This window comes from Lissotriton vulgaris, chromosome 2_2 (genome assembly GCF_964263255.1).
Source record: "Lissotriton vulgaris chromosome 2_2, aLisVul1.2, whole genome shotgun sequence".
In the NCBI taxonomy this organism is placed as follows: domain Eukaryota; kingdom Metazoa; phylum Chordata; class Amphibia; order Caudata; family Salamandridae; genus Lissotriton; species Lissotriton vulgaris.
Window position 1 is genome coordinate 59,081,688 of NC_141688.1, and position 23,944 is coordinate 59,105,631.

Sequence of the window (23,944 nt, forward strand, 5' to 3'; positions counted from 1 at the left end):
CCCCACCCTCTTCAACGTCTACATGGCATCTCTAGCAACCATTGTCAGAAACCACAGCTCAACATAGTCTCCTACGCTGATGACGACCAACTCACCCTCTCCCTCACCAAGGAACCCGACGTCACCAGGCACAACTTCCAAGAATGGATAACAGCTGTTGCAACCTGGACGAAGAACAGCTGCCTGAAACTCAACTCAGAGAAAACCGAGTTCCTCATCCTCAGCTCTACCCCCTCCGCATGGGACGACACCTGGTGGCCCCCGTGAAAACCCACCCACCCCGACAGACCATGCATGTAAACTCAGTATCATGCTGGACTCATCATTCGCTTTAAATCGCTAGATCAACGCCATCTCCTCCACATGCTTCAACCCCCTCCGCATACTATGCAAAACATTCAAATGGATACCCCCATCTCCAGGAAAACGTTCATTTACGCCCTCATCACCAGCAGACACGACTTCGGCAATGCCCTCTATGCCAGAATGAACAAAAAACTTTTCTGCAAACTCCAAACCATCCAGAATGCAGCAGCCAGACTAATCCTCGATATCCCACAGTGCAACCACATCACTCATCACCCAACACCTCCGTGACTGCCACTGGCTCCTCCGCGAAAGAAGAATAACTTTCAGCCTGCTCACACAGCCCTGCAAGGCCCTCCACAACATCGGACCACATTACCTCAGCAACCGCCTCTCCTTCCATACTCCCAAGAGAAACCTCCGCTCAGCCTACCTCGCCCTAGTCCCCCGTTTCTACAGGAACAGAGCGGGTCCTACCTCGCAGCCTAGACCTGGAATGGCCTCCCCGTTCACCTTCGGTGAAGTCTGACACTGCACCAATTCAGGAAAGACCTCAAGACCTGGCTCTTAAAATTAGACCAACAGAGCTGCAGTACCATCCCAACCCCCCACCCCTCCCAGAGCTTTGTGACTCTAACGGGTGAATAGTGCGCTGTACTAACCGTGATTGATTGATTGATTGATAAATAAATGTTACTAAACTGTTGAATTTCCTTGTTTGGTGGGGGGTTAGCTGTGTAGTGAAGCAACATATAGCATTATATAAACAAAATGTAGAACAATAGTTGCTTTGCTTTAACATGCTTACAGGGACACATATTTACAGATGGCAAAGTGGTGGTCAAATACAAGTTGAACTAATTTACGGATAGCTATAGGGAAACAAGCCAGTGGCTGCATCATTGGTCTCCATGTATGTAAGAAAGGCTCTAGACATGGAGCAATGAATATTTTTAACTATGTCCTTACTATACTGCAACCGTAAACACTGAACATGTAGATGGTCTCTGTGGAAATACCCATTTGACTAACTAAACCACCAAGGGTTAAGAATGTTCAGTGGATAACCAACAAGAAGCAGACTTGTGTTTCCAGTTTTGGAAGACTTCTTAATTTAAACACCCTGTTGTGCTTGACTACAGTTTCAATGTACAAATTGGATTGCATAGTCAAATAATAAGAAAAGATACAAACAAGCTGGAAGAGATTTTGTGTGAGTCCTTTAAACATTTGAAAAGTGTACCCATTCGGCAACCACTTATTCACAGAAATATTTTAGAACAGTTCTAGGGGTCCCACCAACTTTAGAAGGCCTTAAGAGTGGAGATAAATCATGTATTTTCAGAGGAATCTTAAGCCCTGTAAACTGATGGATGTGAAGAACCTCAATGTCAGCCTTGGTTGCCAAGCGTGCCGTGCCGATTATCTAATTTAGAGCAAGTTATTTACACCCTGTAGTATGTGACAAAACATTTTTCGATCTTTATATGGAGTCGTCACTGAACCGGGGGTTAGCTGTTTGTGTTTTTTGTAGGAATGAGGGTTCGCATGTTAAGCATTTGCCATTACAAAGCAATCGTTCCACCTGGAGCGTAAATGTGTCTCGTTCAATGAGGCAAGGCAACATGGAAAATGGGTATCTAGTATGATCTCTTCATTATCTTCAAGAACCCATCTTGACTCCAGTGCTTAACTTAAATAATCCTTCAGCCAACAATTAGGGCAGACCTTTATTTCAGCTTCTAGTCATTGGATCTCAAGCACAAAGCCATGTAGGGCTGCAAACCTTTGTTTACATCCAAAATGGCTCAATTTACTCCATAAAACAAAAATAGGGAAGGACAGGTTTTAATTCGAATTAGATGGTTTCACATATAAAGCTTACCCTTCAAAGTGTGTAGAACAGCAGAACAAAAGGCCATCAAATAGAAGGAAATGTAAGGAGTCCTCTAATTTAGAGAGATGAGTGGAATAGTCATCAATTAGTTGTCCTGCTCGCCGAATTATTACCTAAAAAGGGCGGTGACCCTCCCACACTATTCAAAGCTCATCAACACGCCTGTGTCTGTAACTTAAGAAAGTGGCCTAAATCACTTGTTACCTAGTTTCTCTATTGCTTTCACATTCAGAAACACTGCCTATTTAAGTTAAATTACTTTTGTCAGAAAAGCCAGCCACAGACCCACCACTGTGAACTGCACTCTTTTTACTGCTCCTAGCATAGACTCCTTCAAGGTTCCTATGCCGTAGTGGTGCCTACTATATGTCCGGGCCCAGATTTAGAAAAGCATACATGGGTGGTAGTGCCTTTTCAGTTATCACAAAGATGGCCTGGAATATTCTTTCTTTCTAAGGTAGATCAGAGAAAGAGCGGATCAGTGTATATTATATAATATATCATCTCTATTGCTGGCGTCACGACTGGCTTTAACTGGGTGTTTGCATGCCTTATAATTTCAAAAATATCTGTAGAAACATGCTTCATTATCTGGTCCCTCCTGGCTGTGCCCTTCCTGTGAGTGCACAGTTTACTTTCTGGGGAGCTCTCAGCGAGGGCAAAGATCATTTTGCTTTCCTTTGTCACAAAAATTAGTATAGCTAGTGGACCTCATAGAAGTGTGTTAATGTATTTCTGATATACCTCCATCGTGTTAAGTATTGTGTACTGGAACTTTAATAGTTAGTAAAAGATATGGATATCTGGGGTTGTAATTCATGGTCCAGTTTATTCCTAAATGTCCCTACAGTGTAACTAAAACAGTGCCCTAAGAACTTTGTATGATGAATAACTCCTAGTGTCGTCTACATGTTTCTTGCCCTAGTAACCGCCATGCATAGGTCCTGCATCTTCAGGACTGGTCTCTCCCCTCTCCTGATCCTGTTTTCTTCGTATGTGAAGGTTATCCGTGTTCAGTATGGAAAAGAAGAAGAGAAAGAAAACCTACTCCTGAAATCTTTGTGTAGCAGCTTCGGTTCTCTTAACCCGTATTATTGTAAAAACACAATATTTATTATATCTACTTTTCCTTGTTCCCGAAAAAGCACTATGGTAATTATTTATCATACTCCTTATAATGCATTAGTTGTCATCCTTCTATTCATATATCATGTTATTAGTCTGAGGACATAGGCATTCATTGCATGATCACTCATGGAAAAGGGCTATATAACATGCAATATACATTACACAATAGTTTATATCCTTTATATCCTATCTTGGTCGTAATTTAAGCATTTTGCATCCACTTAAGAACACTGTGGCTATAGTTGAACTGATGCTTCTTTCACATAGCCCCTATATTTTCGAAGCATGAAGAAACGTTCCTTTATAGTTGCCAAAAGTCTATGGGCCCGATTAAGATTCTGGCGGTCAAAGACCCCAGACTCACAGTGTTGGTCCTGCTAATACACTTTTATGTGGCGGCCATATGAACCTTCTGTGGACTGCGCCAGGGAACAGCTGGTCCCTGGCGGTGGCGCAACGAAGAGGGCTATATAATATGCAATGTTGGACCCCCACGGTCCGCCAAGCATATTATGAGTTCCCCCTACGCCAGCTAATTCATGGTGTGCTTACCACAATGAAACCGCTGGCGGAAGGGAAGCAAAGGGCCCCCATGCCCCTGCTGCCATGGGAATGTATTTAAGGGGGCACAACATGTGCCCCCTGTCTGCTTGTACCCCGATTTCTAGCACACGTGGACTTCACAGTCCATGCTGTACTGGAACTTCTTTGGCGCTCCCATTGTGGTGCCTGTTTTCAGGGAATCGCTGTGCGAATGCAAAAGAAAGGCCCAAAAAAGCCCGCCAGACATGAGTTGTCCTGGTAATCTGGCAGGCGGTCTATGCCCACCTTTAGTGGTGCTGAAATGGTGCAGAGCCAGGGCAGCACCGCCAAAGTCAAAATAGGGCCAGAAGTCTTTGTTGGGCCAATGGACCATACTACAAAACCAGACGAAGGCAACCAACATGCCACAAAAATGAACCACTCAATCCAGACCGTGAGCACCCTCACTCTACTGCCTACATGGCTCAAAAGATTTGCGCTGAGTCCAAATAAGAGGAGAGCTTATCCGAGGTCCTATCGCTAGCGTGGATCTTCAATAACTAGTGGCTGAGTATGTGCGAGGTCTTCTTTTATCAAAAGGCCCCACACAAGATAGCCACTGCCTGCTGAGATCTTGCTTGACCTTGAAAGCATTCCCAGCCCTCCATGAGTTCTTGAAAGACTCGTTCCAGGATGATGGGCATACTGGATATTGTTTTACTCTGCTAAAAGAGGACGCAAAAGGTTTCAATCCACTATGCCTTGTGTTACAGGGTGCGCTTGAGTCAACAACCACACTCCTGTAATCCTATGGGTGTTGGCGATGTGGCGAAGGGTGCAAACCAGGTGCAGCAGCGTTGTCATCCTTGTGTTGTCAAGATGCATGTCATCGAGGGCTCCACAGGGGTGGGTGGGCACAGGGTGGTAAAGTCATGACAGAGGGCTCCAAGACTTAATCTTGTATTGAACAGGAGTAGGAGTGTGACTCGAGGCTTAAAAGGTGTGCATGATACAGGTCTGAAGAACTGTAATGCAGAATATGTAAAGTGGTGAGGTGGGAGGAAACTCGTTATCAACTACCCTTCTTATTGATATGTGACTATTTGTTTTTTAGATGGAATGCAACAGACGGCCAATGACCATGAGGTAAATGTCTTTTTTTGCGGTTAGCTTGTCGGTATTTTCATCTCTACAGCCTTCATCTCAACTTTTTAACATATCTGTCGATTTTCTTACAAGAGTTGTGACCATCAGCATACCCTGAATACTTTTATGTTGGTGGCTGGATACTCCCCAGTGGAATGAGGAGGGAAACGTTGTACTGCTTTAATTGTTTGCCTGGTGTGCCAGAGTTAGGTTCTTATCCTGATTTTGGTACTGACCCAGAAAAGTGTCTGTGGACTCATCACAATCCTCTAACCTTCAAATTATAGGTGTAATCCAAAGTATGTGATGTAAACATTATTTTGATCTCTTGTGCTATTATCCGTATTTTCTCCTCCTCACATTACATTGTTGTTTCTGTAATTTGATTTTAATTGGATCCTCCTTGTTTTCCTGCTGCAATAAAAGATGTTCTGTAAATTGTTCCTCTGCCTCTTTGAGAAAACTCTGTTACATTAATTGCTCTAAATTAGATCAAGTTCGATGGAACACCAATTTCCTTTAGCTTCTTTGTCCAAGCATAAATTTGATAACAAGGATCAGGTACTCAGTTATAGTGCAGCATTATCTATGTGCTCTTGGTATCTCTTCGAAAGTGTTGCTATCCTGTGTGCTTTTTTTCCTCAACTGGTCATCTTTATTTTAGTATCTTTATTGCTTTGTAGAAAAGACAAGATTTATACGATAGACAGAAGATTCCAATACATGATATACAAAATTAGGTGTACATTTTAACTTATTCTTTGTTATTGTCTGTTAGTTCCTACAGCAATCTCCAAGATTGTGAAATCAGCTAAGTCCCTGGGTGTCTCCCATGTAGTACTCTCAATCTTGAGCTCCATGTCAAAGAAACCACTAATTGTGTTACATTTCAGCTGTTGCCACTTAGTGTCATCAGACCCTTCATTACTAAACAGGACTTCCAAGCTGCTGTACAGGCACTGGTGACACCAGCTTAGAATATAGTAGCTATTTAACAGCCAACCCTGCCTGTACTTCTCAAAACCCTCGTTCGTTCTGCAAAGGCTGATCACTCAGATGGGATAATCCTTCATAATTACTCTAATTTTAACTTCCTAAAGTGATTAACCCTTGATACCAGCGCCATGTATGAAATAGCTGTCATGACATTCAATTTGTAATGCCTTAATTTCCTTCCCCGTCTCACACAAAACTGGAAGTGTCCGGTAAAAAATCAGCCCAAGAAGCAATTTTGAACTATTAAAAACAACTTCTTTCAATAAAGAAAAGTCTACCAACAGGCGTAGCTTCTATGGGAGTGTACCTAGGATATAAAATGCCCTCCAACCCATATAGGACTTACTTTCTCATTGCAGTTTTTCAAAGCCCAAAGTAAAGTATCAATTAAACCTACCCTGACATCTCTTATGTTGTTCATTCTAATAAACCTGATATAAACGTCTCACTGTTGAACTGTTGTTGTACTGCTACTGATCTCAGATGTCTAAAATCTGTCAGTAGCAACCTCACTAAACACATCATGCCAAATTCTTAGTTCAGTAGTTTAGCGCCTTATGTACTAATCACATGCTCACCCCATCCTCTTTCCTACAAATGTTGCTTATTACAAATGTATATAGACTTTCAGGCAGTCAGGATTTATAAAGTGCAGCAGATCACCCGGGAGGTCTCAAGGCACTGGTGTTGCTAGCTCCTTCGCGGAGAAAACCGTGAAAAACAAGGCAAAAGCAGGAGAAATGGGGCAGAGAAAAGCGAAAGCAGCTAAACCACAAGGCAAAAGCCGGAGAAAGCACTGATTAAAATGAGGGAAAGGACGGAGAAAGCAGTAAAAAAGAGACAAAAGTAGGAGAAAGCACTTAAAAATGGGGAAAGGAAGGAGAAAGCAGTAAAAGAAAAATCGGCAAAAGGCAGGAGAAAGCACTCAGAAAAACAGGGGAAAAGAAGGAGAAAGCAGTAAAAAACGAGAGAAAAGCAGCAGAAAGCTCAGGAAAATGGGGAGAAAGCACAGCTGTGCAGCAGCACAGGAGAGCTGGGTCTGTGTCCTGTGTGCCTTATTTTTGAATTTCTGCTCTTTTTATATGTTTGGAAAAAGATCAATTAATGGACAGAATGCAGAACAATGTCATAGATTCACCCCAGTACAGAGATCTTGGCCTTTATCCATCGTTTTTTTGCTCACCATGCCATTCTAGTTTGGACCCAGCCATATGCAAATCAATTGACCCTGCTCCCAATGGGAACAGGCAGTTTGGGGGGAACTGTTCCCATGAGGCACAGGGTCAAGACTGATTTGCATATGGCCAGGTCTAAACTGGGGTGGCATGATAAGCAAAAGAATGATGGATTTAACCCAGATCTCTTGACTGGGAGTGAATGTTTTGATTAGTTATGCATTCCGTCCATCCTCTTTTACTCTTTATATGTTTAGTCACCGCTGACTCAAATGGATATAGCTCGAACTCGCTTCACAAAATTATTTATTAAGTAATTTCTCTTTTTCTTGCAGAGGTTGTGCTAGTTCTTATACTATTACTCTTTAATGCACTGCTCTCTGTCACTCTTTGAGGTCTGGCAGTGCTGTATTAAATACACGTAAAATGAACATAACATTACCAGGAAAAAAAATAATTGCTGGCATGAGAGTATAGAAGGAAGTCACCCATCATCCATCCCAAATCACAGTGCCTGAAATCTTTTTGACAGAATTTTCACTTCCCTATTTGATTTAATCATTTTAGCATTCTCTTTGTCATGGTGAGTCTTCTTCACCCACGTTCTTCTCAGTGAGGCTTTGTTTAAAGTGTCTTAGCCAGCCTTTTTGACTATTTGCCTCCATTAATCCCTGGTCATTTTGTATTTAATCCCTGCTGTAATTTATAACAGAGTACTGTTTTTGCCGTGTGAAGGGCTGATAAGCGCTAGCTGCTTCAGTGAGAATGCTTATAATTTTTTTTTAAAAACCTGAATCCATTGACATGGCACCACTTGCGGCTCCTCGAGGGAGTGCTGCGGGGCGGCGGGGCGGGAAAGCGTGGGAAGAAGTAAACTCAGGCATACGGCTGCACGGAGGTAAGTAAGTAAATAAATACATTTCACGAATTACATTGCGCGCACTGCATCGCCATTTGACATTGGTAGCTCCCAGACTGAATGGTTGTTCTCATGGGGACAAATAGGTCACTTAATTATAGGTAAGTCATAGCTAGTTTTGAATTAGTCCTCACAAGTAAAGAAAACTGATTACACTTAAAAAAGAATTTCGAGAAACAATATTCAGTTTAAATTTTCATACCATTACCAGTATCTTGTTTATTAATTCGTTCTTATTTTGAAGTATTTTCTCATATATTTTAGTTACCTTTAATCATTGCTCCTGCAGTATTCTACTTCAGCTTATTAAGCATGTTCATGCAAATTATGTTCTTGCATTTTCTTAATTAGCTTAATTTGTGCCAGGAAATTGTAGAGAATTCACATTTTAGATTACTAATTGGTATATTCTGAAGTTATGAATGAGATTCACTGGATAGTTTACAAAGAAGGTCATGTTGCCAGTATAAAGGGCATTATGAAAATTGCACTTGCCAAATGCAATATGAGCTTTAGCTGACAAATTGAAAAATACTTTAAGCAAATGATCACCTTGGATCATGTGTAAAATTAAAGATAAATCCACTGCCAGACAAGTTGATGTCTTTGTCCGATTTGCAGAGCGTATTGGTTTATGAGATGTGCAGTAACTACTCTTTGGTTTATTAGTTTGGCTCGATGGTGTCACAGTGACATACATTCTTCTTTAAACGTGTACAGAGAATAATTGCTCTTGATCTACATGCTTGATTTCATCCAGTTAAATATCCTGGTGTTTTTCCCTCTGTTTAGAAAGATATTGATGTAAAAGAGAGGTCGATATTTGATATCCCCATCTTCACAGAGGAGTTCCTGAATCATAGCAAAGGTGAGCACCGATCATATTTTGTAATTTGTTCCATGAATTTCAGATTATGTTAAACAGCCAACAAATCTGTATTGCTCTAGGCAACCAGTACTTCAATCTGAAAAAATCTTCAATACCAGGCTTTCTCAACAAATTGTCCTGTTATTAGACAATTCCTGTTGCAGCTGCAGCGGTTATGTGTGCAACTTGACTGTCAATGGCCTGTGCTTTTATTGCATAGGAGAAGTGAAGGACGTATGAACCTCTTACAATTAAGAGCTGTCAAGCGTGTGTTACAATTTCTTAAATTTACTCGAGAATAGAGCATAATGGCCCAGACAGAAAACACAAATTGTGCTACATAGATATGTAGTGGTATGGACAGAACATGGGCTAAAACTGAATGTTGTGATCAGATTTTTTGCCTTTTGCGCCATCCTGGCATCCTTATATCCAACTCTGCAGAAAACCAAGCCTATCAAGAATGCAATTGATCTAGTCTTTTTGGATAGATGCATAGGCAGCGTTACAGGGAGCAGGAGTTAAACCAGAGAAGGATCTTTCCTTTGGATTGGCAACATACAGGAGAGATGGATTATTTGTAGATAAAGCAGTATACCAAACCAAACATCTAACATTTCTCTCTCTCTCTCTTTCTCTCTTTCTCTCTTTCTCTCTCTCTCTCTTTCTCTCTCTCTCTCTCTTTCTCTCTCTCTCTCTCTTTCTCTCTCTCTCTCTCTCTCTTTCTCTCTCTCTCTCTCTTTCTCTCTCTCTCTTTCTCTCTCTCTCTCTCTCTCTCTCTCTTTCTCTCTCTTTCTCTCTCTCTGTGGCTCTAACATGATTAAGCACATGGTTGTTTTTACCTACTCAACAAACCTAGTTAATGATTTTGAGCTGCCGAGAGCTGATTCATCAGGCAGGCTTAAGATCCTAAGCAAAGTATTTTCTAAGTTTTGAACTTATGCCAGGAACTTAATTATCCTTCAATTGTGCCAAACCTATTTTACAAAGAATTTCTGATGTAAAAAAACAAGAGGCCATGGCAGCTTTTACACTGGGATCTTTATGAAATGTTACTAAGAGTACTGGGGGAGAGCAGATGACCATCTCAGTAGGGCACCACTCATATCCCCCTCCTTCACAGTGGCTATCTTATGCATATTTATTGCTATTTTTATGCACTGTGGGACTCCCACTCTCACGACGGGGAATAATTCCAGCATGTGAATCTATGAAAGATACCAATACTGGAGAACCACAGTTTACAGGTAAGTAACTTTTGTTAATCTCTTTGGTTTACCCCTAAGCTGTTAGCACTAAGAAGAAGTGCAAAAGACTAGAGTAAAAATGGAGGAAATGCTATGATGAACCTAGTTAGCGTAAGTATCAGGATGCAGTCAGGCGTTATCATTCTGAGGCCAGAACCACACAAGCTTCTTATTCCACCACCAAAATTGAGAACGCCTCCAACTCACCCAGAGAAATGTTTCAAATTCTGAAATCACTTATTGTGGTTTAAACGGACTGTTCACCACCAGAACCAACAGTTGCGCACTGCAGAAAACTGGCCTCTGTCTTTTCCAAGAAAATCACCAATATTATTTCCTCGGTTCCAGACAGGACAAAGGATATTGAGTTGCCTACAGGCAGGCAACCCGTGTGCTTTCCTGCATTCACCCGCAACCAGCTTTTGGCCATATTTAGCCTAGTCAAGTCAGCTTCCCCCCTTGAATTAGCCCCCCCTCTTTATTTTAGAACAAGGCTCAGAGAGCATCTTCCTGTCCTGCTAGAACACCTGAATCTGTTGCTATCCTCTGGTTCAGTTCCCATGCTATAGAAACACACACTGGTAAAGCCACTGCTGAACAAGCAAGCCTAGATCCTTCGTGTTTGGGAAACTATAGACCTATTTCCCTACTGCAGGGATTGTTTAAGCTCTTGGAGAAACATGTTATTAAACATCTAGCCCTTTTTCTGGAATCTAACAAACTTCTTTAACCCACCCAAATGGGTTCATACTACAGCATAGCACTGAACCTGCACTGTTGGCAGTGATAGAAGAACTCAGGCAACTTTTAGACCAAGGAGGCTATGCGCCAGTCATCCTACTAGACCTCAATGCTGCATTAGATACGGTGGACCATGCACCGCTCGTCCAGGGGATTACAGATGTAGGGATAAGTGATTGTACACTAAAGTGGCTGACATCCTTCCTTGAGGGTTGAACTTTCCAAGTGCTGGACCAAACCTGCTCCTCAAACATTTTTTCTCTGAAATGTGGAGTACCGCAGGGCTTTACCTAAAGTCCTACTCTATTCAACCTTTACATGTGCCCTTTAGCAGAAATTGTACAACGTTTTGGATTGACAATAGTTTCTTACGCAGACAACACCCAATTAGTCCTCTCTATCTCCATGGAACACGGCTCCAACTGTAAGCAACGTGTCCCCTGTTTAAAGAATGTGACTGGATGGCCAGTTGCTACCTCAAGTTAAATAGTGACACAACTGAGTTTATGCTCCAAGGCAACAACAGGGTTAATAGGGCGTTCCCCCTCTTTGCTGGAGTGCCTTGGGAATACACCCAGCACTAAAAATCGAATAAAAAATGTGGATGTCTAGCTGAGTGACTTGCTTACCATGGAGTCCCAGGCCAACAAACTAGCAGAAAAATGAAGTGGAATACTAACACTTCTTTGGAAAGTGCTAGACCTGCTGCCTTTCCTTTCACGAAGACGCATTATACAGGTCTTGATAATCTGCAGGCTGGACTGTGGGACCTCTTTATATCTAGGCTCACCACACTATGTAAAAAGAAGGTTGCAGATCATTCAAAATGCGGTTGTCCACCTCCTCAAAATTCCATCTGCCAGCAATAACGGCTTTGGACGACACTCATTGGCTCCCCATCGAGTAGCAGGTGCAGTTTAAGGCTGTCTGCATTACACATAGGGCTGTCCATAACAAAGGACCCCAAATACTACATTCCCTCATTGATCCATATAACCCTAGAAAGGCCCTGAGATCTGAGACTTCTCTCCTCACAGCACTCCAAAAATTCACAGATCCAGATGGGGATGGGAAGTATTTGGCTCCTAAGCTATCGAATTCTTTGCCACTCAAATGGCTTCAAATAGACTCTGAATCCTTTTTAGAAAATCCCCGAAGAGCTGGTTATTTGTTAGTTAGATGTTTTGTCAGCAACCGGGCGGGGGCCTGTTCAAGAGTCTGCTGGTCGGCATAGCACTGGGAAGCCTCCGGGTAGTTTTGCGCTTTACAAGTCCCTTAGATTAGATTAGACTATGGTATTGCTTATGGATGGTAGTAAACCAGATGACTATGGTTGTATCAGGGACTTTACTTAAACTTTTTGCTGTAATGCAATTAAGTCAGTGCATTCTTGACCTTTGATATCTAGATTGGAGGACTATCTTACTAATATTTATAACATAATGCATCTTTAAGAGATCATCAAGTCTTGCTTAAAAAAGAGACTGTGACAGTGAAGGAGTTACCTACAGTGAGCCTAATCCATTGCATAGTGTTCTCATTGAATAACAATCCTTTTGTCTGATGATATTGAAACCTTAATATTTGAATTATTTCAGAGGAATTGCGGTATAGTTCAAAGACAATCATCACAGTGGGAAATTCCTTAATATATGAATTATTTTTCTTCTCATTAAGACCACTTAATTGGCATTGAGCACAGCCACCCATTGTCCAGGTTTGACTACTTTTGGTCTGCCCTACATCAAGAAAGTGATAGTACCTGGGTGATGTTGGTGGCATGTGAGTTAGTGCTAGTGGCTACAACAATTTCAGCACCCAGAAAACTCAAAATTGTTGTTTCATGGATCTTGGTTCTTTCAAGAGAGCATGAATCCAGTCAACGACGGGGATAATGGTATAGTAAATGGTCTTGAAAATCACCTTCTGTAGTAGGGGATCTCTGTGTATAGTCATAATCTAGTGAATAGTCGCGCCCATGTGCGTGGACCCCGGAGCAATCAAAAATAATCTCTTAAGGTGTCGAAAAATGCAGCACTGCACAGACACTTAAGAGAGAATTAAAGACAGATAATGCAGCCTATAAAACCAGGCTACACTGACCAGTACTTCAACTAGAAATTCCACCAAAAATCCACAAACAGCAAAGTCTGTCCAGATTTTCCTTGCCTCAGCAGCAAACTCCTCTGGAGTGATAGAGAGGAAGACCTGGACAGACAAGCCCCATAGGATGCCATTATGTGGCTCAGAACAGGATTCTGTGCCTTTAAGAGAACTTTTCAGAACTTCACAGTATCCCAGAATGCACTGCAGGTCCCTCTTACTTTCAGTTCTTTTTTCCGGCTCCTGCTAACAGGACCCTGGAGCATTGAGCTCTCCCTTTTTCAAGGGTTTATTGGAATTTTGTGCACTTTTGGTGTTTGAAAGTGTTTCATTTTGTGTGCTTGGTGTTTTTCTTCACTTCTGTGTATTTGTTCAAGCTTTTTAGGGCTCTAAAATGCCTGCTCTCTTCGTCAAGTGCCCAGAATGTGGAAGGAAGAAGTCCAAGTCGGATCCACAGAACGTCTGCATCCTCTGTCTCCCTGCTGCACATGCCACTGAAGAATGTGACATCTGCCAGAACTTTTCAGCAAGGACCCTGAGGGAAAGGCTGAAAATCAGGCTTCAAGGACTAGGGGAGAGACAACTGCAGGCTGCAGGTGGGTCTGGGCAGGCTGGAAAGGCTCCCTCTGCACCTGCTGAGGCCTCTGGGGGGCTCCCCAGAGGCAGGAAGCCCAGAAAAAGGTCCCGGTCTCCGTCGACGTCGATTGCATCAACGACGACGACAAGAGGGATGGCGACGGCGTGCTCCCCGTCTCCCCGGGTCGAGACGGCGTGAAGGATCGACGTCGAAGGATCGACGTCGAAGGGCCTGGGTAGGCCGCCGTCGAGATCACCGTTGACGGATTCTTGGTCGTCGACATCAGCGTCGAGCCATCGATGTCAAAGAAAGAGTGGCAGGCTTCGGCGCTCGCCGCCGAGGCGATACCGCCTGTCGCCGTCGAGAAGACGGTCGGCGTCGAGGGGATCCTCGACGTCGAGGACCTCGAGAAAGTGGTCGGCGTCGAAAAGGAGTCGACGCTCGTCGTCGAGGACTCAACGTTCGACGTCGAGGAGGCGGCGTTCGGCGTCGAGGAAGAAGCGCTCGACGTCGCAGAGGCGGCGTTCGACGCCGGAGAAACGACGCTCGGCGTCGAGAAGAAAGATCAGCGTCTCGGAGACTTTCCAACTCGCCTCAGCGGCGCAGATAGAGTTCTGGCGCCGAAAGTCATGCTGGATCTGGGCGAGGACGCCGGAGACGGCGATCACCGACTGGAGGGGCTGGTTCCCAGTCCCCTCCCCGAAGAAGTCACCGGGCTCGGTGTACTCGGTGGTTTATACACCACCTCGGCCGAAGACGCCCCCAACTCCTCCACCTCTAACTAAGGAGGCTCCTCCCATCAATCCTCCTCTTCCACCGCTTCCGCCATCACGGCCACCACCACCTCCGCCTCCTCGGTCCGTCCCTCGGCCGGAGGTACCTCCTGTTGCTCCGCCGAGGTTGGTGTTGCTGCCTCGCCTCACTACACCACCTACGGGGACGCCTAAGCCGAACCCCCAGGATAGGCCACGGAAGACGCCTCCGCGGATACCTGTGGAACGTCCACGAACTGGGAGGTCTCGATCTTGTTGCAGCAGGAGGGAGCGATCGCGAAGTCACAACAGGTCATCCACACGGTCGAGACGACGCCATAGGAGGCGCAGGTCCGGTTCGCATACGGGGTCTTCAGAGACCCGGGACTATTCACCGACGTTGTCGGGGTCGCCGGAGACAAGGGTGTCACCGGTTGATGATCTTGTGTCCTTCCATGATGTCCTGTTGAGGGGTGCAGCGAAGTTGGGCATCTCGTTGACGGTGCCCATGCCCAAGACATCAGTGATCTTCGAGACGCTACACCAGAAACATCTGTCTCGGCCATTGCTATCACTGGTGCCGGGCCTGGAGGATCTGGCCATGGACCTGTTTCTCACCCCGGCGGTGACTAAGGCAGCCCCCTCGAGACTCCAGAAGAAATACCGGGCTCCCGACTCAGATCCGGCTTTTCTGAGGGTGGACCCTCTGCCAGGCGGCGGCTCGAAAGCAGCATGCCACCACTACGTCATCCACAGTCCCACCAGATAAGGAATCTAGATGGCTGGATTCGGCGGGGAGGAAGGTTTGTGGGACATCGGCGACTTCCATGAAAGCGGCAAGTGCCACGGCCTTGTTAGGGCGGTATGTCCGAGCCCTCTGGGAATCCCCCCAGCAGTTTGTAGAAAACCTGCCTCGTGACAAGAGAGAAGATTTCCAAGAGGTGTTGAATGAGGGGATGTTGGTGGCGAATCAGGTCATCAGTGCTGCAGCCGATTCTTCCCTCCTGGCGGCGCATAGTTACTGCCATGGAGTTAACCAGCGAAGACACGCATGGCTCTGCCTCACTTCGCTGAAGCCTGACGCACAGCAAAGAGTTGCCAATTTACCATTCTCTGGCGAAACCCTGTTTGGAAAACATGCAGATGACGAAATGGCCTGCATGAAGGCGGAGGCCGAAACGTTCACGGCTGTGGGTCTGGAAAAGCCCAAGGATACCAAGAAATCTTACCTCCCGTTCCAGAGACGGTTCGGTGGACACGGCAGAGGGGGTGGCCAGGCTTCGGGACAGCAGCAGCAGCAACAACAGCAGCAGTTCCGAAGACCGTTCCAGAAGCGCCAGAAAGGCAGAGGCGGCCAACAGGCGGCAGCAGCGACCAAGGTCCCGGCCGGGTCTAGGCCCTGAGCGCCTACTTCCCCCACATCCGTTACCCACTCCGGTGGGGGGAAGCGTTAAATTTTTTCTGGCAGAGTGGAGAAAAATTACTCAGGAAAAGTGGGTGCTGAATATTATTTACAATGGATACAGTCTTTGATTCACCAGCCTGCCTCCATTAATTCCTCCGGTCAGCTCGCGGTTTCAACTGCTCGAGCTCCAGGCGGAGGCCGATATCCTGTTATGGAAAAGGGCGATAGAAGACGTACCTCTGTCTCAAAGAGGAAGAGGTCTGTACTCCCGGTTCTTCCTGGTTCGCAAGAAGGACAAGAACGAGTTCAGGCCCATTCTGGACTTGCAACGGGCAAACAAGTGGATTCGCAGAGAAAAGTTTTGCATGCTGTCGTTGCATCAGATTTATCCTCAGTTGCAACAGGGAGATTGGCTATGTGCTATAGACCTACAAGATGCGTACTTCCATGTGCCCATTGCACACAAATTCAGGATGTTTCTGCGATTCCAAGTCGGCGCCAATCATTATCAGTGCACAGTACTGCCATTCGGACTAAAGTCTGCGCCAAGAACATTCTCGAAGTGCATGGCAGTGGTAGCAGCACACCTCAGGAAGAACAAGGTGTTTGTCTACCCGTACCTGGACAATTGGTTGATCAAGGCCTCCTCCTTCTCAGAAGCTCAAGCACACTTCCAGAAGACATTCGTTCTCTTGAACAAGCTGGGGTTGCACATCAAGATGTCCAAGTCTGTCCCGACTCCGGTGCAGTGAATTCAGTACTTGGGAGCCTCCATCAATACTCTGTCAGCAAGCGTGTCTCCTTCGGAGGAGCGACGATTATCACTCCTTCGGAAGGCTCAGGCTCTTATGACCACTCCATCTACAACAGTGAGGACGGTGTCTTCTCTACTGGGATCGATGGCCTCTTGTATCTTCCTAACGCCACACGCACGACTGCACATGAGACTGTTGCAGGAGTGCTTGGAGGATCAGTGGGATCAGAGGAAAGGGTCTTGGGACGACAAGATCCGACTGTCTCTGCATGCTCTTCAGTCTCTTAAGTGGTGGTGTTCAGCAGAAAATCACCTCAGAGGGGTTCCCTTCCACAAGGACATTCCTACTCAGACTATCGTGTCGGATGCTTCTCTCCACGGTTGGGGGGCGCACTACGGAGACTTACAGATTCAAGGAACGTGGTCCCCGATGGAGTCCACGTATCACATCAATTTCCTGGAACTCGGAGCTGTTCACTTGGCACTGAAGGCCTTTCATCTGTCCTTCCAGACCAACTCTCTGCTTGTACAGACGGACAATACGGCCACGATGTATTACCTCAACAAGCAGGAGGCGCAGGCGATCTGGCACTGGCTTCTGGCCAGAGGACTGACGATAACGGCTACCCATCTGCCAGGTGTACAGAATGTTCAGGCGGACGCACTGAGCAGTTTGATTCAGGAAAACCACGAATGGGTCATAAACGACGAAGTACTCGGAGAAGTCTTCGCAAGGTGGGAGACTCGAGACGTAGATCTGTTCGCCACCGCCGAAAACAGCAAATGCCAAGACTTCACCTCCAGGTACTACCAGCAGGGGGTGCTGGGGAATGCACTATGGATCAACTGGTCGAAAAGCTTTCTGTACGCTTTTCCACCCATTCCCCTGATTCCGGCGGTGCTCATCAAGCTGTCCCAGTCCAGGGTGCGGATGATCCTGATTGCCCCGGAATGGCCCAGGCAGTGGTGGTTCACGGACCTGCTTCACCGGTCTCTCCTTCAGCACATACGGCTGCCGTGCAGGCCGGATCTTCTCACGAAGTTCAGGGGGCAGATGTTGCATCCCACCTCTCGTCTTTGAGTTTGGCGGCATGGCTCCTGAGATAGTGCAATATGGCCATTTGAATCTACCCGAAGATTGCATGGACATACTGAAGGAGGCTAAGCGACCTTCCACTCGGACTTCCTATGCTTACAAGTGGAAGAGGTTCTGTATCTGGTGCAAGTCCAAGAACTATGACCCGACGACGTGCAAGGAAGATGTCATCCTTCCTTACCTTCTACAATTGGCGGAGTCTGGCCTTAATGTTCATTCCATTAAGGTTCATCTTGCTGCATTGACTGCCTACAGGAAATGCCCTTCACAGACTTCCTTCTTCCAGATCCCTGTGATCAAAGATTTTTTGGAAGGCTTGAAGAAAGTATTCCCTCCTGTCCGGCTTCCTTCGCCTTCATGGGAATTGAATGTGGTGCTGTCCAGATTGATGAAGGAGCCTTTTGAACCTATTCATAAGGCTTCGTTGCAGCACCTGTCCTGGAAGGCGGCGTTTCTCGTGGCCATTACATCGGCCCGCAGGGTGAGTGAAATTCAGGCGTTGTGTTGCCAAGAACCTTTTGCTGTATTTCATGCTGCTAAGGTTGTTATGCGTACTCACCCTAAATTTCTTCCCAAAGTTATTTCTGATTTTCATGTCAACCAGACCATAAATTTGCCTACATTTTTTCAGAATCCTTCATCTCCAGCGGAAAGGTCTTTACATTCCCTGGATGTTAGGAGGGTGTTGAAATTTTATCTGGATAAGACCAAAGATATTCGTAGGTCAGTCCAATTGTATATCAATTATGGATCAGTCAGGACGGGTCTTGCTACCTCTAAACAGTCCATCTCTAGGTGGATTGTCTCCTGCATACAGCTGTGTTACCAAAAAGCTAATAAGACCTTAGGGGGTAAACCTAAGGCTCATTCCACCAGGGGCAAAGCTGCCACGACTGCTTTGCTCGGTAATGTTCCAATTGCAGAAATCTGCAAGGCGGCCACTTGGAAGTCGGTCCATACCTTTGCTAAGCATTACTGCCTGGACTCTGATGCCAGGGCAGACGCTCAGGGTGGGCAGGCTTCGCTGCGAAATCTGTTCGCACAATAGTGGTGTTATTTCTCATTTCTCCACCGCCGCTTTGGTGTAGGGATGGGCTTGTCATTCTATTCACTAGATTATGACTATACACAGAGATCCCCTACTACAGAAGGAGTAGTTTCTGTCCTGTAACTCCAGTTCTGTAGTAGGGCTATCTCTGTTATACTCATAAGCGCCCGCCCTCCTCCCCGGTGGAGAGAGATATTCATGTAAGGAATGCTAAAGGTCTGGCGTGTTACGCCTTCAATAAGAACTGAAAGTAAAAGGGACCTGCAGTGCATTCTGGGATACTGTGAAGTTCTGGAAAGTTCTCTTAAAGGCACAGTATCCTGTTCTGAGTCACATAATGGCAGCCTATGGGGCTTGTCTGTCCAGGTCTTCCTCTCTATCATTCCAAAGGGGTTTGCTGCTGAAGCAAGGGAAATCTGGACAGACTTTGCTGTTTGTGGATTTTTGGTGGAATTTCTAGTTGAAGTACTGGACAGTGTAGCCTGGTTTTATAGGCTGCATTATCTGTCTTTAATTCTCTCTGAAGTGTCTGTGCAGTGCTGCATTTTTCGACACCTTAAGAGATTATTTTTGATTGCTCCGGGGTCCACGCACATGGGCGGGACTATTCACTAGATTATGACTATAACAGAGATACCCCTACTACAGAACTGGAGTTACAGGACAGAAACTACTCCTTCAATTTCATCTAGTTTGTCCGCATTTCTTTCTTCCCCATAGCACCCTAATCGAGGCAGGTTTAGGATAGAGAGGGGGATGAAATGAGGTGAGGTGAAGTTTTAGAACTGGTTTACTGTTTAAAATTTATGAAGTCCCCTATTACTGCTGTCAAGTGTCATTTTTTCAAAAGGCCAACTAAGAGTTCTCTGTTTCTTGCTCTACATCATGTACGTGTAGTAGAAAAGGTATGGTTATCTACAAAATTCCAAAAGATTTACAACAGCAGGCCTTAGGCCCAGCTGGCACCTTGAGTTCATCCACGGATTCCAATAAAAGTTGATTGTGTTGACTTTGTAATAGATGCCCTCAGTTGAGTGGCTTTATTTAAAACCCCTCCATGTACTGTATTCCTGCAGTGGTAGAAATCTTTGTTTTTGTTTCTGGAGTGTCGCACCTTCAGATAGTTGTCCATTTGCTTCACATTGAAACAGTTGTGCAGAACAAAGTCTACTCCAATTAACATGTACAAAAACAACAAAAGCCCCTGCTCTAGGAAAATAGCAATAAAATCACAGTAGTTTCTGGTTGTGGAAACAGTAGTAAAATATACACATCAACATGTTTCAAAGTCAATAGATAGCGGTGTGCCAAGAAAAAGTTTGAAATGGAGTAGAATCCTTGTTATGGAAAGCAGTTTATTGTTCCTCTTGTTGTGGCCAACACGTGTTTCATCGCAGGGAAACAAGACTGCGAATCTTCAGGGCTGGGTATAGATACAAAAATGCATTTGTATGGTTGTTCTATATGAGCGAAGCAATAAAAGTGGTTGGTGAACCCTTCGTGATAAATTGCGGGCATGCCATAAAGTGACATAGTGTCATATACGTGTGACTTGAATTCTGTAGCATTGGTGACTTCAGTGTGTGTGAATGGTGATGTTTTTATACCGTGATTATACAGATTGTGTGGAAGTGACTACAGACAATCTATGGTTGGGTCATTCTTAAAAAGCAAACACATTGACCAGTATGCGTAGATACACTTTGAATTCGGGAATAAATCGGAACGAGTGAAAAAATGTATGTGCTAGTGATCAGGTATACACCCCATTGTAACCTGTAGTGACTTCTTAGTGAGTTCTTTTACAATCAAAACATATCTCAGAACATTTTGTAGAAGACATCGACAATTTTATAAATTACGACCGGCAAACGTTGTATAACCTGTTGTACATGCAGAAAGGGGTGTTTTGAGGTTGTATAAGTTTTTGTATTTGTTTGATGGATATTGTCGATTTACACTACAGAGGATGCAGATGGATTGAGTAATACTACTCGTCCCCTGGTATTTAGGACACACACGAAATGATTAAGTTATCGATTTGTTGCACAGCCATTTGGTGGTGTCAACCTATTTTATGGAAACAAATGGTCATTCCGTACGCCACTGGTCAATGTGAGCGTATAGCACGGAAAAGGAGGATAGTTGCTATAATGGTGTGTTAGAGAAAAGCACTAATATATCTTGTATCAGAACACCAGACGCGAAATATTTCTTGTTCGTGAAGAACATAATATTTCGTTGAAGTCGTTTAAGCACGTTCCCTAGTGGTGGTGGGTAGTTAGATTATAGAAAAAGGGAAACGATCAGGTCCTAATCTTAGACAGAATTTGAACACCAAAACTAAGTAACTCACCCTTTTAAAGTCAAAAGCCGGGATTAGTGTTGTGGCCAACGCCCAGAGGGGCGAGAGTATGAAGAATGCGCTGTAAACGCGTAGTTAGTTAGTTCCTATGAGCAAAAAAAGGGGGTTTATACCATGAGAACATGATGAACCCTTATGGGAATTAGTGTCCACAGAAACGACGAAAACGTAGAAATGTACTCATACCTTATAGGGCTCATATAGGTGGCCATGACCGGGAGGAGAATAGGTTAAAGCTGTAACGCTCGGAAAAAGGAAATCAGGCGGGTGCACCTGTAGAGAGAGTAAATGAAGAACCAAGCGGTGTGGTATAATTCCCTTCTATTCAATTTTGGGGCGTTTCGAAGAAGCGCAATGGCCGGTGTACAAGGCTAGGTGATTTACCTGTTTCGATTCGTTCCCCCTCCTGTGGTTCCCGGCGCCATTTTTCGAAGACGGTCACCTGACAGGAAGTGGGGACGTCTATTTAAGCTTCACTTCCGTTTTTTAGCCCTCAAGGTTAGAGAGAGACTAGAGCGGCGACTTGTCGTTTTCTAAACTAAAATATTGGCTATGTTTAGAAAAAATACTACAAATGAAAAAAATTTAATTTAAAAAAAAAAAACGGAGAGGGTGAATCACCGGTATTCAGGTTACCGGGAGAAAACCAGTATGTATTAGAAGTATTAATTAACATGTCGGTGTTCTGATGGGCAGTATCTATTAGCCAGTCGGTGTTCCGATAGGCAATGTAAATTATACGGAAACCAAGAATCGGTGCTTGGTTGCTTAATTAGACGTTTGTTTAAGAATAAGATTCATGGTTTCTAAGGAAAGAGGTGGTTCTCTGGTTATCAAGTGTATCAATCAGCAGACGATTTGACAGCAAAATACATAAATGTTCAGTACAGTAATACACTGAGTATATATAGTTAAATAAGTATGGTTCAAGAAAACAACAGAAAACAAGCATTAGAAATGCAATAGGTCTCGCAGCATTAGAGTTAGTGCTTTTAGAATTGTTTATGGGTTTTTTTGTTGTAAATTTTTTGCATTTTTATTTTTTGTAGCCAATGCTAAAGAATTACAAATCAAAAAAGCAATAAACAATTGTAAAAGCTTTAACTAAAAATCCTGTGAGACCTATTGCACTGTGTGAGGGTGAGGTGTTGAGGGTGAGTGAGGGTGGGGGGTTGAGGGTGAGTGAGGGTGAGGGGTTGAGGGTGAATGAGGGTGAGGGAGGGTGAGGGGTTGAGGGTGAGGGGTTGAGGGTGAGTGGGGGTGAGTGAGGGTGAGGGGTTGAGGGTGAGTGAGGGTGAGGGTGAGTGAGGGTGAGGGTGAGGGTGAGTGAGGGTGGGTGAGGGTGAGTGTGGGTGAGTGTGGGTGAGGGGTTGAGGGTGAGGGGTTGAGGGTGAGGGGTTGAGGGTGAGGGGTTGAGGGTGAGGGGTTGAGGGTGAGGGGTTGAGGGTGGGTGAGGGGTTGAGGGTGAGTGAGGGGTTGAGGGTGAGTGAGGGTGAGGGGTTGAGGGTGAGGAGTTGAGGGTGAGTGAGGGTGAGGGGTTGAGGGTGAGGGGTTGAGGGTGAGTGAGGGTGAGGGGTTGAGGGTGAGGGGTTGAGGGTGAGTGAGGGTGAGGGGTTGAGGGTGAGTGAGGGTGAGGGTGAGTGAGGGTGAGTGAGGGTGAGGGTGAGTGAGGGTGAGGGGTTGAGGGTGAGGGGTTGAGGGTGAGTGAGGGTGAGGGGTTGAGGGTGAGGGGTTGAGGGTGAGTGAGGGTGAGGGGTTGAGGGTGAGGGGTTGAGGGTGAGTGAGGGTGAGGGGTTGAGGGTGAGTGAGGGTGAGGGTGAGGGTGAGTGTGGGTGAGGGTGGGTGAGGGGTTGAGGGTGAGTGAGAGTGAGTGAGGGTGAGTGAGGGTGAGGGTGAGGGGTTGGGGTGAGGGGTTGAGGGTGAGGGGTTGAGGGTGAGTGAGGGTGAGGGGTTGAGGGTGAGGGGTTGAGGGTGAGTGAGGGTGAGGGGTTGAGGGTGAGTGAGGGGTTGAGGGTGAGTGAGGATGAGGGGTTGAGGGGGGTTGAGGGTGGGTGAGTGTGAGTGAGTGTGAGTGAGGGTGAGTGAGGGTGAGTGAAGGTGGGGGAGGGTGAGGGGTTGAGGGTGATTGAGGGTGAGGCGTTGAGGGTGAGTGAGGGTGAGGGGTTGAGGGTGAGTGAAGGTGAGGGGTTGAGGGTGAGTGAAGGTGAGGGGTTGAGGGTGAGTGAGGGTGAGGGGTTGAGGGTGAGTGAGGGTGAGGGGTTGAGGGTGAGTGAGGGTGAGGGGTTGAGGGTGAGTGAAGGTGAGGGGTTGAGGGTGAGTGAAGGTGAGGGGTTGAGGGTGAGTGAGGGTGAGGGGTTGAGGGTGAGTGAGGGTGAGGGGTTGAGGGTGAGGGGTTGAGGGTGAGTGAGGGTGAGGGGTTGAGGGTGAGTGAGGGGTTGAGGGTGAGTGAGGATGAGGGGTTGAGGGGGGTTGAGGGTGGGTGAGTGTGAGTGAGTGTGAGTGAGGGTGAGTGAGGGTGAGTGAAGGTGGGGGAGGGTGAGGGGTTGAGGGTGATTGAGGGTGAGGCGTTGAGGGTGAGTGAGGGTGAGGGGTTGAGGGTGAGTGAAGGTGAGGGGTTGAGGGTGAGTGAAGGTGAGGGGTTGAGGGTGAGTGAGGGTGAGGGGTTGAGGGTGAGTGAGGGTGAGTGAGGGTGAGGGGTTGAGGGTGAGTGAGGATGAGTGAGGATGAGTGAGGGTGAGTGAGGGGTTGAGGGTGAGGGGTTGAGGGTGAGTGAGGGTGAGGGGTTGAGGGTGAGTGAGGGTGAGGTGTTGAGGGTGAGTGAGGGTGAGGTGTTGAGGGTGAGTGAGGGTGAGGGGTTGAGGGTGAGTGAGGGTGAGGGTAGGTGAGGGGTTGAGGGTGA

The 23,944-nt window shown here is 45.8% G+C and overlaps 1 protein-coding gene across 8 annotated transcripts in view; it reads left to right on the top strand.

Annotated features, from left to right (window-relative positions):
• Positions 1–23,944, top strand: part of HMG20A (high mobility group 20A) — a 265,307-nt gene that overhangs the window by 209,720 nt on the left and 31,643 nt on the right. For all 8 annotated transcript variants that reach the window (XM_086959289.1, XM_086959287.1, XM_086959286.1 and 5 more), the window contains 2 exons: positions 4,968–4,999; positions 8,882–8,957. In XM_086959289.1, the coding sequence (XP_086815415.1) occupies positions 4,968–4,999; positions 8,882–8,957 (108 nt within the window). The remainder of the gene's footprint in view (positions 1–4,967; positions 5,000–8,881; positions 8,958–23,944) is intronic.